This window comes from Rhagoletis pomonella, unplaced genomic scaffold (assembly GCF_013731165.1).
Source record: "Rhagoletis pomonella isolate Grant_MI unplaced genomic scaffold, Rhpom_1.0 Rhpom_scaffold_00005, whole genome shotgun sequence".
NCBI lineage: Eukaryota > Metazoa > Arthropoda > Insecta > Diptera > Tephritidae > Rhagoletis > Rhagoletis pomonella.
This window is the reverse complement of record NW_023458559.1, coordinates 49,372,111-49,387,889: the sequence shown is the minus strand read 5'-3', so window position 1 is coordinate 49,387,889 and position 15,779 is coordinate 49,372,111. Positions and strand designations below refer to the sequence as shown.

Here is a 15,779-nt window from a genome sequence, read left to right as displayed (position 1 = left end):
CCAATATCTTCAAGTTAGGCTTGTAAAAGGAATATTAATGGGGCACTGGACATTTGGACACAAAGGCTCCAGGTTCAGAGTCCCGCATAATGATTTCTCCTGTGATAGCGGAGCGTACCGGTAAGTTAAATCATAATTTATCGATACTAAAATTTGTTTTTAAATTTGTGACTTTTTTCGATACAAAAATTAACATGTCGGTATTGATTCTATATAGACCATAAATATATCTACACAAATGTGTATTTATTAGCTTTTCTAATACATATAACGTATATACCTATGTAAATATGTATGTATGTATTATTCCATAAAAACCTAAAACTTTTGCTGATGTCGAATTAAAATTCGATAAACATAAAATTAATTTTGTATCCAATTTAAAATGTATAAGCTGCTAATAAAAAATCAAGGCCTACAACAGCCATATTAAACAAGTCGACTTGCTCGTTTGTTAGATAAATCCAAAGAGCGTAATTAATTACGGCATCTTCACAGTTGCTCAACGAACTTTTATGTGATTTTTTTACATGTTTGTACATAAGGGTGGTCGTTAAAAATATCAACATCATACGTCACCCATTTGTTTTAGGTAGATATTCTCTAAATAAAATGAAAAAATAATTTGGAGGTTTGAAAAAATTGATTTTTTTAATAAAAAAAAATTTAGAAAGTTTTGACTTTGACCAGCTATAACTCAGCGTGTTTATGAATTTATATGAATAAGTTTTTCAAGTAAAAATTTATATCGAATTTTCACGATATAAAAAATTTTTAATTTTTTCAAACCCTGATAGCAACTTCTAAAAATTTCTTGAAAACATTAAATTGAATTGATAAAAGCAGTGTTCGGTACAAAGTTTTGATGCTGATGTTTTAGGGACCACCCTAATGTATGTACATACATATGAATGTATGTATATATGTACATACATACGTATACACATATGTACATACATTCATATAAACGGTCAGAAGAGGCATCTACGAAAAAAAAGTTGCCCAAAAAGTTGGAAAAAAACGATACGCAAGAAAAACTTTTCGCACTAAATGTTTGAAATCTGCAAACTGATGTTTTCATCACAAACATTTATGGCGGTATGTGTGTATGTACTAGTAATGTTAATCCTGATTTGCCGGCCTTATTTCTGGCAAATAATCCCGGGATTTTCGGGATTTGTAATTTGCACTGATGGATTGGCCAGTACTGGCTATATTTATTTTTTTATTTCATAATTAATTTTTTTTTATAAATGTCTAGCTCATTGTACATACATATAACACCGTGCGGTGGTAAATTTTACACACAAAAATCAATATATTCGCGAAACCATGGGCCAAATATATAAAATTGCGTTTTTAGATTTTCACTCTGACGTCGGTAATTCAAAAATGATTTTAAAAATTCAGTGAAATGTGCTTAGAGAAGAGTATGGGTGTCAAATTAAAGAGCAAATTTTGTAGAATTAAAGCAGATAAAAGTTTTTGGTGCAGAAGGACTGGTAAGTATTGAAAATGTCCTTTTAAAATTTTATCCTTGAAATTTAGCAATATTTGTTTTAGAAAAAATTAAACTCGATAACATCAACGAATTTCGTCTTTCTAACTTTATCAACTTAGAAAATTACCTATTCGCATCCAAAAAATTGTGGTACCCATATTTTTATTCTAAATACATTGCATAGAACTTTTCAAATAATATTTGGAATTAATCATATCTTTGAAATTACAAAGTCCTTCAAAATAAATCCAGACGTCAGAGAGAAAAAATAAAAACGCCACTTTAAATTAAAAAGTAGGTTTCAAGCCCTTTTATTTATTATTTATTGTATGGTAGGAGAGCGTCTAAAACAATATAGAAATTTTTTTTCGATCTAAGTTGTTGGAAAGTAATGACTATGTTAATGCCGGGACTAGTGCCGTGTATTTTGTTGTTGTTTTTTGACATCAGGATGTCAAAACGACGAAAATAGGAGATAATTTCCGCCATTTCGTTTTATGCACATTCTTAAGTTACGCCATACTCCTGTACTAGTGTAGAGACAAAAATATCTAATCAGGTGTTCTACACCACCTTGTATAAGTAGTTACGCCTTGGCCGATAATAGGCAATTCGAGTTGCCGTGTCTGAAGGCAGACTTAGGAGCCCGGCTTGACATCTTCGTATGAGCATTACTCTTTTATTATATCATTGATACGATTGGCTTAGTCACTTGTCACTGTACAAGGTTGCTTACGGGGCATATCCTGCTGTTTGCTCATGCACAAAAAATGGGTATCACTGATGTGGACTGGAATGCATAATATAGTCAGGAAAAAAACTGCCAAACAGCTACCTCAAACTTGCACTTAATCACACTCAAATTAAATGCGCTACAAAATCGCATACCCAGATATTTTAATCTATACATAGATGCATATATTTAATACAATTGAAACGGGCTGATGCATTAAAGATATTAAAGAAAGATTAATTTGGGGGGTCTTTATTAGAGTAGCAGAGGTGATATCATTTTTTAGAATTTTTATCTGTATGTTTGTACACGCATCACTCGAAAACTAATGCATGGATTTGAATCCAGTTTTCACCGATGCATTGCTAGAAGTCTGGCTTAAAATATAGAAAAATTAGAGAGTTGCCACCTGTTTGAAAGTTAAAGTTCAAGTAAATTGATAACATTAGGTAAATATTGCAATATGGCTCTCAAAAGAAGTGGTTTAAGAAGGCTTACAGCCGAAATATTTTTTTCGAAGGTTGCCACCTGTTTGAAAATTTTAATTTAATTTAATTTAATTGAGAAGATAAATTGAATATTACAATATGGGTGTCAAACTGAAGAGGCTTATGAAAGTTTACTGTCAAAAATATTTTTGAGGATGGTTGCCACCTGTTTGAAAAAATTGTATTCGATTAAATTGAAAAAATAAATAAAATATTACATTACGAGTGTCAAACAGCACAGAAATTTAAGCTCGATGACGCCGGGCATTTGCTAATTTAATTCTGAACAAAATGTTTCAAATTATTATGAACCTTTGTCGAAATTGGCGAATTTGTATAAATCTTGTGCAATGCTTGAAATTTTGACTACATATTTAGTTTTTGCTGTTATAAAAAATAACGAATATTAAAAAAAAAAAAAACTTAAAATATTGCCTCCCTATTTATTTTTCCGTCCTCACACATCAATTGAGAGACTTCCTGTGAGCATATAGTCGGTGATACTGCAAAACGTTCATGTCTATTAGTACCCTTGACACTTAGATGGTCTCTTACTTGCACCGGAATGCATTTGCAAATCAGTACACCCTAATAAACGAATGACAAAACTGTCTACCTTTGGCTGATGAAGATGAACAATTGCCAGAAGTGATCACATACAGATAACAGATCAACTGAGCACCAGAGGTAATAAGTGACATAGAACGTTTTGGCAAATTTTTTTAGACCAGTTGAATCTTTAAGCTACAAAATCGCTGACATATAATTATGACCACGTGAAGGACAAATAACTACCTAGCATTCATAAATTAACAAGCATTAGAAATCTATAAAATTTTTTAATTTGATGTGATGCCAATTTAATTAAAAACCACTAAAATAAAAACTGCCAGAACTTAAAACGAAGATTTTTGTCGCAATAGTTTTAATGTCATACAGTGGTCATTGCATGTCACTAAGCAGTTATTCCTCAGACACTTTAAAGGCATATCAAATCCAAAGATACAAGCCTTTTTATTGTTAATCTTTTTAACAAATTCTGGCATTTAAACTGGCCAAACTACGAGATTAGTTTTTGGTGACCAATTAGCGTACTTGGAGACGGGTTTTTTCTTTTTTTTGACATTGTCGTTATGCAAATGCGCCGAAAGTGGCGACGATATGCTGTTCAACAACGGACGTAGCGCAATTGGTACTCTTCAATCATACGTGTATATACATACATACATACATACATATGTAGATATTATTAAAATTAATTCCAGCATCAACTTGGCAACTAGGCATTCAGCCAAAAACAGTTAACCAGTTAACGCACCCAGTAAATGCTGGCTTGCTGTATAGTTAAATAAAAAAACCAGCGAAGAGATATGGTTGCATGCATGTTGGTATGTTTGCATTTGAATACTGGTTAATAATAATAAAAATAATTATGATGCATATAAAATGAAGACAACAAAACTAAATGATGACGTTAAATATGGCAAGATATTTTGTTGTTAAGTTGCTGATGCTGTTTCGGTATTTAGTTTATTGGTGTGAGCAAAAAAAAAAAAATGACAGAAAAAAAAATAAAACCGAAAATGACTGAAATAATTTTGGCTTACAAATTAGCTGCAACGATGTTATTTTAGCGTTGACTGAATACAAAATAAGCGTACTTAAAATAAAATTACTCTTGATGTCGCAGCCAGCAGCAACCACATTGTAGTCAAATTGAAATTACAGCCGGGTAAGGAAGGAGCGCATGCGCAAGCGGCTCGAGGGATTGACTAGCCAACTAACCAGCCAAGCAGCCAGCTAGCAAGTAAGCTCGCTTCTTGATGTCTTCAAGGCGCCGTTGGATGTCTGCAGCCAGCTTTACGGTACATCCAATAATTACCGCACGCCGTCCACTGATGCTATGCGGCGGCGAAACGACTTTAATTTGGTATTCAGACAAGTACGGCTGGGGTGGCACAACTGGATTCACGAATTGGCCGGCCGCTATCGCGCCGCCCTCCCCTCTCTTCTAGGTACATATATACATACACGCTGGTCCAGCGCGCATACAAACACACATTCATACGGTTTGTTTCAATAGTTCAGTATGCTAATGCTGGCCATTTAGTTGAAATTTTCACTTTTTATTTAACAAAAAAACTTAAAAAAAAAAACGAAACACATTTTAAATTCAATTTCATTTGCGGCCCAACGTCAGCTTTAGCGGCTATGCGGCAACACTCGTCGGCTGGAGCCACTACTGGTACCTAGCGGCTGCTGGCCGGTGAGACTGGTTTCGCCTGTCATTTGAAAGATTACACAAACGTAGAAAAGCATAACAACCCTGCAGTGAAAAGCAAAACCAGTCAGAAAATATTCCAGTTCATTAACTAGTATGTGCTAAAGCGATGGTCTACCAGTTCGACATTTCGAAGCATTTAAGTGTTCAGCGACATCTGCCTTTGAATTGCCAAAGCCAAAAATAAAACGCAATTAATCGCTTTTCTTACAAATGTCGGCTGTGGCGTCGCGTGAAGACTATCTACTGGTTCTGGTTCTGAGATCGTAGGTTCGAGACCGCTTGGAGGTCGTTAAGATTTTTCAAAATAAATTATTGTAAGTTAATATAATTATTTCAATCTAAACGGGGGAAGGGGGATTTGGGGTTGAATTGGCAGACTATCTCATCAATTGATATGATGCTACTAGTATTTCTACTAGTAGATGCTGATGCTTAGCCTGATAATTGACTTCTCGTAGAACAATGCCATGTTAAAAATACCAGTAGCTAATATTGAAAAGGAATAGAAAGTGAACTAGTTGGGCTGAAACGCAAACTGGTAGAGTTCTAGTTCACTACTAGTAAATAGCTTTCCCTGCAGGGAATTTTATATTGGCGTGCACACACACACTAACAAGCATCTAAATGTACATGAATATGCATTATTAAAATTTAAAGAGGATTTGAAGACTGGAAAAATTTGATTTATAAAAATATACGAAAGAATGAAACTGGTTAGTAAGTTAGTAGGTTTTTATGGTAATCCATAATTAGGAGCATGCAACGGTTAACATGCGAAGAAATATTTGCCTAATTTGTCTGGTTTGGTGTTTTGTAAATTTACGGATAGCTATTTGCAGCGCAAATTAACTGAAAAAAATAAAATAAAAAGGGAACTTGTTAATGATTTTTTATGGTTCCCAGCACATTATTACCCAAATTGGTTTTTCGGTAATGCCCATAGGAAATCGTAAATGGTTACAAAATTAGCAAATCCAAAAGTTAAAAAAAAATAGCAAAGAAGCAGTCAGTATTTCAGCTCTAAGCTAGTTTCTCCAACTCAACTTGACTTAAATAGTTTAGCCAATTTTTTAGACTTAGTCAAGAATAAGCTGTGTAAAAAGTAGGCTTAGGGTGCGTTCAGAAATGCATCAAGCCAAAGCATCAGTCTCTTTTACTTCTAAACTACAACTGATCGAAATGCCTTATTTACGCAATTACGTTCCAATTAGGCATTTAACCGTGGTTACGCATATTGGACATTTGCATCAATTATAGTTTAGAAATAAAAGCATCTGATGCTTTGGGTTGATGCATTTCTGAACACTCCCTTACTTTTGACTTAAGTTCAAAAAATGGGTAAATTAAGTTAAGTTGAGTTGAAGAAATCAGCCCTTAATATTTTTGTGGATTCAATGCACTTATGACTTAAATATTTAGCAACGATATTTCCCAAGGTAACTGAGTGTTATTTATGGTTTTCTTGTTTGGTGGTACCCAAAATATAAGGATCCGTTGGCCAAGAAAAAGGTGAGAGTGCCAAATTTTGAGTTAGTGGGAAACTTGGGGGTATTCCTAGACACTCTCCGCGTTGCGTTAAGGCTAAGGGGGGTTTCTGAAGCAATGCCTTTCTAGCTGCCGCAAGAGAAGCAGCTTATCGGACGCCCGCAAAAATATTAGTCGTCAAGAATGTGAAAATTTTGTATACAAGGTGACTAGGTCAGCACACAAGTAAAAAATAAGCCGTCTAAGGAGCTTCCCTAGCTAAATAAACCACAACTCTAGTTTCAAAGAACAATTTTTAAGTACAGGTATTAGTCCAAGTGCGAGTTTCACCATAAAAGGAGACGGTGCTAAACTAATAGAGGAATGACATATGTACATACTATGGTGATTGACTCGGTTTTTCCAAACCGGTTTCCACCGTTTTTGATACCAGAGCGCACTTGTGCACAATTTGCAAATTTGGCAAACCCCAGATTGATTTTAGACCTCTGCTTTCTTTGGAAAATTTGCTAAGAATTATACGTAGAATCCTCCTTTGCTGCAGGCGCATAGTAAAACAAAATTGATTCGTCGTAATGCATATGTTGATGTATATATATGTTTTCAAGGATAAAATTTTAAAAGAACATTTTAAATACTTACCAGACCGTCTGCACCAAAAATTTGAATTTGTTTAAATTCTACAGGCTTTCCTTTTTAATTTGATACCCATACTTCTTCTCTAAGCACATTTCTCTGAATTTTTTAAATCATTTTTGAATTACTGACGTCAGAGTGAAAAACTAAAAACGCAATTTTACTCTATTTGGCCCATGGTTTCGTAAATATATTGATATTTGTGTTTAAAATTTACAATCGCGCGGTGTTATATGTATAATGAGCTAGACATTTATAAAACAAATTTAATTAGTAAATAAAAAAAGAATTAGGGGCAATACTGGACAAGAAAAGGAGTTTCTATTATTGCCGTCAGTGCAAATTACGAATCCCGAAAATTCCGGGATTTTTGGGACCTTAAAAAGGCCGGGAAACCAGGACTAACATTCCTAGTACATGCACATTATGCATAACCAAAATTCTTTTGAAGCATCTTTATATTATACCTGCAGGGTGGCTAAAAATTAACCTGCTTCTTGAGTATCTTCGAATGCTGTGTGCTGTTGATGTCCTTAGATAACAAATTAAAAATGCTAATGCCGTTCATATGTTAATTAGATTTGTCTTCACTTTCATTATGCTATACATAAAATCAAGTTGTTATAAATTTATGGTATATTTTCCAATATTTAATTCTATGGTTCTAAAGATTTTTGGCTGGTTATATTGTTATTGTTATTGTTGACATTTTATTGGAAACGTGCGCACAAATTAAAGCAATCAAGTTATGACGTGGGAATTTAGTTTTTATGTCTATCGCATGTGGCTTGTTTTTAGACATTTTTAAAGCTAAGAAAAATTTCGTGTTTTAAATGTTTTTTGTTTTTGTTTTTTTTGTACAAAATCCATAAAAAATATGATTATTTTGTAGATATGCTCATTATGGTTGGGTTTCGTTTGTTTGATAAGAAAACAAATTTATACAAGAGCCCAAGGTAACGTTCGTTCTGGGAAATCACCATACAGAAATTCCGAGAAACTTTTTTTCAGACCTTTTTTAAAACGTAAGGAGGAGCCAATGTCAAGTACATATACTTTTCGTCAAAAAACAGTATGTATGTTTGTACATGAATTCCATCTAGGAATTTATACTTATTGTAGGCTGGTGTTGTTTGTCCTGAAGATGTCCGGACTTTGTAAACAACGATTTTAATTATGGAAAATTCTATCAAGTATCAATCTAACGCTGAATCGGATCTTGGTTAACAAATCGATCGAAGAAAATTCGGTCTAGTGGCATTATCTAATGATTGGCGGCCGCTGTGGTGTGGGGGTTGGCAGTACGCGCTTCCATTCCGTAGGGCCTGGCTTCAAGCCCAAGTTCTGACTAACATCAAAAAAAGAAAAGAAAAAGTTATTTCTAATAGCGGTCCCCCCTCGGCAGGCAATAGTAAACCTCCGAGCGTATTTCTACTATGAAATCAGCTTCTCATAAAAATACAATCGCCGTGGAGAGTCGGCGTAAAACTGTTGCTTCCCCCTCTTTCTGTGACAACAGCAATGGCGCGCGCCACAAATTATTGTTAATGATGATTCATTTAGTTAGCTAGTTAGTTACTTTTTGGGTGTAACAGAACAAGTGACACCTCGACCTGAGAGGTTTTTTTGTATCTCTGTAAAAGAGAGTCCCTAACCGGGTGTGACCAAGATACCTTCGGCTTCCCAAATGAATCCCGAAAGGGCCTTGCTAGGCGAATTCTGTGTAGCAAAGTGTTCGACCATTGAAGATTTAAAATGGATCAGTCTTTGTCTGGCCAAAGTTGCTCTGAAGTTTCAACATCCTCAAGGCAGGAACGGCATTCCGAATCTGCGATCACATAGATTCGGTGCAAGTGGAATCGCAATCCGGTTGTGACCAGTCAGGCACCCAGAAAGTAGCCTGATGCCATTTATATTTTCTAAAATAATATCCTTTATGCTGAACGGGTAGCCGAAGAGCCTGGTTTGTCTATGGCCCCCACCGCTCCCCAGTACACGCTGCATTCTGAGTAAACCCACTTAGTATTTATGGCTCTCGAAGAACACCAACTGAGACCGCAGAATGGTTCAGGTCCCGAAAACGCAGTTATCGATCCTTCTCGTGCCAACTCGTCGGCGATCTCATTGCCTTCGATGCCACAATGGCCTGGTACACAGCACAGTGTTACTGTGTTTCGGGCTGCCAACATTTGTAGCGTGTCAAGGCAGCCTCCAGTCACATTGGGTTTCATAGTTCTGTTTGAAAAGATAACCAGAAAGACTCCCTTCAACCATTTTCAGTGTTTACTTTTGAGAAGTTTCCGAGAATTGTTCAGTGCTAGGTTCAAAAATAGCTGCGCCTCCTCCATCCTCCATTCTTAAACCGTCTGTGTACCAGTGTAAGTATCTTGAATCAAGTGTAGGGAGCCCATTTGCCCAAGCTTCGTGATGATATCTTTCGTCATGGAATGAGAGAAGCCGTGCGATTAATATATCAGGGCATCGAAATCACGGAAGCAAATTTTTGTCCCGAAAAGTCAAGAATTCCACCGCATATTCTACGACCGATTATTGTCAATAAAATACCTCTGAGCACCTCTAGCAGTAATTATAACTGCACGCCGTTTGTTGGATTTGCATGACAAAAGAAATTGTTCACCTCCCTCTAGAGTTTTATATCTGTCATCGACCTACTCCCGTTCTACGTATATATGTTATATGCCTGGGTTATAATGGAAGTAACGAGACGGAGTGAATAGTAATTTAACTATCTTATGCATTTGAAATAAAATTCACGCAAAACGCTGTACGAAGGATCCCAACATTTAAATTTCAAAGAAAGAGTACTATGGGTTTTCTTATTTGTTTTGTGAACTTTATTTTTTTTAGAAGTTTTTGAATTTCATGCAACCGTTGCCCTGTTTTCAAATAAAATTTTTTGAAGCGAGTTTAGAGATGTTTGCTTTAAAAATTTAGCGCCACGGAGAAGGTATTTTGTGTAAGTATGTACCTTAGGGTGGTCCGAAAACAGTAAAGTCGGAATTGTAATGCTCTCACCCCCTAGGATTGTTCTATATCGAAGAAAGTATACACCTATTTTTATATTTTGAAATCATAAACTATTAAGACTAACTAAGATGAAGATAAAGCTAAATATAAAGATACAGATATGGATAAGGACAAAGATGAAGATGAAGATTAAGATAAATATAAGGTTAGGATTAAGGCGAAGTTTCACTCTTAGTTTTTTACTTTGAAATGTTTTTTTTTTAGTGACTGCTGCATTTCATTATCCTTTTCATGGCTCACTTAGAAAAAACACCAAAAATTTATAATTTGATTTATTGTGAAATTAAAAAAATGGAGTACCATTAACCCTTCCGCATTTCGGAGAAAAACACAGTTTTTTATTTATAGTTTTTTCTTTATTTGTTTTATTTATTTTCTTCACAAATCTTTATATCAATCAATTAATCAACATACTTGAATGATATTGAAGGAAAGTTTCACATACATTAAAAATTATGTAATAAAAAATATTTAAATATACGTACAATAAAACATACTACAAATTAAACATTTTCGCATTAACGCCTTTGTGTCTCATCTTTTCTCCCTAACATTTTGTGTGTGAGTGTGTGTGTGGTGCTAAATGAGTATTTATCGAAAGTTTGAGATAACATAAGTGGATATTTTTTTTCTGCTACATCTTCTTCTTTCTTTCTTTCTTCTTATTGTGTTCCTTCGTGTTTACTTTTTCTTGTGTGTACATAGTATTTTGTTCGATTTACGTAACTTTAAAATTAACACAGCAACGACCTTGAGCGCCAAATTATTTTATGTGGCCCAAATACGGAGTACATTATATCGAAAGGTGTAAGTAAGTAGTTGCCAATAATTACTTGACAGCTCGAAGGTCAGTCAAATAATAAAAGTCTTGCATAATTAGAGCAAAGATAATGGAATGAGAGAGATGTAGATTCAGTTGAAAGGGTAAAAAAGTGAATAGGCATAAAGTGGAGATTGGAGAGTAGCAGAGTGGCACTGTTGAAAACCGTAAAACTAGTTTCGATTTAACTTAGTTTACTGTGAGCGGCAGTTAACGGTAAAAATATATTTACAAATGATAAGAAAATGATAAAATTGAAAGCGGAAATAGAGAAAGTAGAAAAAGAAAGAAAATAAAAAATTTAAATAAAAGAGATTAGTGTAGTAGGCAGTAGTTTTAAAGAGAGGAGTTACTATTACTAGCTAGAGCACAACTCCTTTTTGCCAAGTTAGAACACTTAAACAAAAAAAAAATGAAAAATAAAAAAAACTGCAGTTGTGCCATTACAGGTGAGCGCGCTGACTTAGAAGAAACCATCACCGGTTGGATCATTCACCCATGGGTAGTTGTTCGGGCATCGCACACAAGTCTGTAGGTTGACGGTCTCGCCGGGAATTTCCTTGGAGGTCAGCTTGCAAGTACTAGGCACCCAGCAGGCTGGCTTGCCTTCGACAACGCACTTCTCCCGCCATGGCTCGAAGTTCTTGGCTTCACTGATGGTGCGTGGATTTTGCATCCATTGGATGACCTGTGTCATGGTCACGAAATACACATCATTGTGATTGGCCAAGATCTCATCGATCCAATAGAGGAAGGCATCCAAGAATTCTGGATTGTTCTTCAACCAAGCAGCATGGAAATACAAACCCAATGGTGCACGATTCTGATCGTAGTGCCGATCGAAATTGTGATTGAGGAAGTTATAGAATTGATCACCGGTCAAAATGTTTGAGCACGAGTCAACCATAGCGCAGCCGGGCAAGTATTCATCATTGGCGGGGTCTTCACGACGATCCAACTCATTCATGACCATTTCCCACACAGCATGCGAACGAGTTGGGCAGCTTTGTAGATTGCCATGGCAACGATGTGGCATGCGGAAGTACATGGTGTAGGGCCAGAGTGGTGGATTCGAGAGCGGTGCAGTGATTGTAGAGTCATAGAGGAAAGCCTGCTCTTCCATCATTGTGAATTGATTGTTGCCGCCGACACGCAAGTATGGCGCCCGTACACCCACCACCGAATTGTCAGTAATGTTGGCGTATTTCTCGATAATGATGCGCATGCCAGCCATTTCCTTAGCCCAGTCATCGACGGTGGCGTTCGACCAGAAGCGCTCTTCATCGTTGTGACTGTGGAGAGGGAGAGAAAAGGTGCAAGAAATGGAAGGAAAGGCAATTAATAATTGCTGAAAATTTACTGTTGAGCTACTAACTGATTTCAGTTTCTTAAATGCAAATTTTATTGGTTGATTTTTTTTTGTCTAAGACAGTAATGGAATTATTTTTGCTAGTTGGCTAGTGTTGCTACTATTGGTCAGAGGTTTCTTTTACACTTACGTTATGGAGTGCACAGCAATTTCGTGTCCTTTACGCGATGTTTCTTGCACCGCCGAGTAGTTGGTGTATTTGTGCGAAATGAAGTAGGTAGCCTTAATGTCACAACCATTGGGATTCTTGCGTCCCTTGAAGATTTCCTTGTATAATTCAATGTTGTTGTTGTTGATGGCATCATCGAATGTAATGGTGATCATCATTGGTACATCCTTGGCTGGCAAATCACCGGGAATCGAGGTACCATCCTCAGAGCAGAAGCAATCGGGCAATACGCACACAGTGGGGTCGCAGGGTGGAGCGCGATTTGGATCATTGTCGATATCTGCAAGACAAAATGAGAGCAAAATATTTGCATGAGAAAATAAGTAGATGGGCAAAGGGTGAGGGATACGAGTTTTTTTGACATAGAATATTTGATTAATAATATGAAATTGTTTATTTTGCAAAAATGCAACATCCGAAAGTACTTGGCTGATTCCCTTGAACTGAACAGTAAAAATCGGTTATGACTCACGCCAGAAGGCTTAACATAGCCTACAAGGAATTCTGTAGACGTTGCAGGACCAGAAACGAATAATTATTCTAGACTATGCCAAAGTAGGCCGTGGTGTTGATTTTATTCAGTAACGCTAAAGGTCTGCCAGTAGAAGCAGCAAGAACAAAGAAGGAATTCAGTTAGACAATGCTCTGAGCGTTCTAGCTGAGTTCATTGGAAATATATTTAACAATAACAACGCCCCCAACGGAGCAAGGGAACCCACCGTAATCTATTACTAAATCACTAAAATCTAATCTCGCAACGGCAAGACAGAGTTCAGTAAACGCGTCGCTTGATGTTTTGAAGTTGTATTCCGATTCAGTTTGTTGAATTTTGTAAATAAACTTTTCTTTGTATAAAATCGCGATTTGAATAAGATTTGATCTTCACTTGAGGTCAATGTGGTCCTTGCAAAATAATTCTATACTCCTTAAACTGCTTTCGTTTCAAGAAAAGTGTACCTTGAAGCTGGCGTAAGGTACTACACAAATCCAAGCAGACAGACCGTTTTTCTTTCCTCCAGCGAGTTAGAGAAAACACTTGTTTAAACTCCGATTACAATTTTAGCTTCGCGTATCAAAGCCTGCAATTTCAACTATCTAACGACTGGTACTACACAAAGACGTTTCATGCAGGTAATCTTGGGAAGATGTCAAGGTTAGAAATATTCGGAAATTCTGATTCCATAACTAAAGAAATCTGCTTTGGCAGACAGTTCCAAATGAAAATATACGATCGCGAAGGTTGGGCAAATGGAAGCCAGACTCGGTGCAGATGTCTATGGACCTAGCACCAAACTCGCAATTCCTATGGGCAGATGGCCCACGGAGTACGATAATTAGTGGCGGTAGTTGGCCACAGCCAGTCCGGACTCTTCGACTACTCTTTCAATAAATCGGATGTCATTTAATTAAGCGGTAATTACATCAGGCTACTGTCTGGGAACTGATACCTAACGGGCCAAAATCAACTACGATTTCATATGCAACGAATAGGTGTTATGGCAGAATCGGAATGCCGGCTCTGTCTTGAGGACGAGGAAACTTGCGAATTATCAGGTCTTGGCTAGACAATGATACATTTATGTTAATGCTCCAATGGTTAAACCCTTAGTAATAAAGAGCTCGACTATCAGACTCTTCTAAGTAGAATTGATTACGGAAGCCGAGCGCGTCTTGGGGGCACACAGGCTTAGGAAGATTCAAGAGAACTTTGGGAAGCAGTGTATCTTGGGTTCTCACATGTCCGCGCTTTTAACTATCTTAATTTATCGAAGATGCGAAAAGTGCTTTTTTTATTGCTATGTATTAAAATGTTACAATTTCCGCTATGTAAATCCCTTTTATTTTATTTTTGATGATATTTGCTTGTTACTGGCATTATTTTTCATGATTAAATTTAACACAAATAAATGCAGCTAATTTATTTTTTATCGTACTGCAATTAAACTTAGTTTATCAAATGCAATAGTTCAATGGCCAAGGCAATTTTCTTAATGCAATGGTATCTACATAAATATTTCTGTTTTTTTTTTTTTATTTATTAATAATTTACTGTACAGTTTGGGAAATAGCGGTAACATAAGCTTGTGTCAATGAACTTAACGGTTTGAAAGTGGAAATAATTATTTTTCGTATTTGTTATTCAAACAACGAATCAAACATAATTCAGTCACAAAGCGTGGAAATGCTATAAATTAATAAAATATACTTATACTATACGCACCAACAAAGATGGGTAAAAAACACAGAAATAGAAAAACCTATCTAAAACATAAAAACAAAGTACGGTCTATTACCGCTATCGCTTTTATTGTAGTGAAGAGTGGATCGCCAGATGGCATACACGCGACCAGCCCAGAGCAGGCACGGCGAGGCAGGCAGGCGTTGGTCGCTGGCTGTGACTAAAATACCGCTAGTGACAGCCACAGCACATTTTATGGTGAATTACTTTAAAATGTTGACGACTAATCCATACATAGATCATCACTTACGAGCGGCACGTACATACATAGCTGCGCAAGCGCGTTTGATGCCTACGCCGCAGTGCGTAGAAAACCACAAAGTCATACCTACAAACTATGCATATTTATGTTAAGCCAATAGAAAGGCAAATGATTATACGTACTATGTATACTCAGGTTCGCCCCATCAGCACTGGACAATGAATGCACTTGGTGGCTTGTTTTTCTGTGTTTTTTTTTTCTTTAACTGCCATGCACGAGCCTAGCCGCCAAGTACAAATTTAGTGTTAGCAGCAGTGGTATTGGCAGTGGAACGTGTGTGGAAATTTAAATTAATGCCAATTGATTGGAAAAAATGGCCGCTAAGGAGAATGTTTAGTTAACAAGCGTTTGGAGTTTTAAGTACACACATACATACATTACTATTTATTTATGTGCATTCATACCTTCATGAATAGCTAATTCATGCACCTATAAGTGGCTTCTTCTGCCAGCGGTTTAGCTAATTGTACTCTGGTATGAATGGAAAGGCAATCAATCGCGTGCATTCATTTCGTTGGTAAATATTTGCAACTATTTTGTGAAACTTTAACACGAAAGTGTTGGCTATTAGCTTTTTGGCAAAGGCCGACCGACACACATGCCTCCAGCGCGGTGCGGCGAGACTTCACCTTGTGCGTTGTTTTTGTTTTGTGGCGAATTTACAGTGCTGCATTTTTTTATATTTGTTGGCAGCTGCGTAGCGGCAACTTTTACTTTGTAGCGCTGGCTTATTTATTTGCTATTG

The 15,779-nt window shown here is 36.5% G+C and overlaps 1 protein-coding gene across 1 annotated transcript; it reads right to left on the bottom strand.

Moving 5' to 3' along the window:
- Positions 1–10,630: 10,630 nt before the first annotated feature.
- Positions 10,631–12,841, bottom strand: LOC118739107 (chitin deacetylase 1). The gene is made up of 2 exons (XM_036470244.1): positions 12,495–12,841; positions 10,631–12,287 (listed from the first exon to the last, which is right to left on the bottom strand). Exons 1-2 carry the CDS (start codon positions 12,689–12,691, stop codon positions 11,459–11,461), a joined length of 1,026 nt encoding a protein of 341 aa, XP_036326137.1. The 5' UTR covers positions 12,692–12,841; the 3' UTR covers positions 10,631–11,458.
- Positions 12,842–15,779: the final 2,938 nt, after the last annotated feature.

What these genes read in the sequence shown, in the direction of transcription:
- LOC118739107 (XM_036470244.1), bottom strand. Translation starts at nt 12,691, where the DNA reads ATGATGATCACCATTACATTCGATGATGCCATCAACAACAACAACATT. An exon ending in ATTGCTGTGCACTCCATAAC is followed by an intron (nt 12,288 to 12,494) that starts GTAAGTGTAAAA and finishes CCCTCTCCACAG; the next exon opens with TCACAACGATGAAGAGCGCT.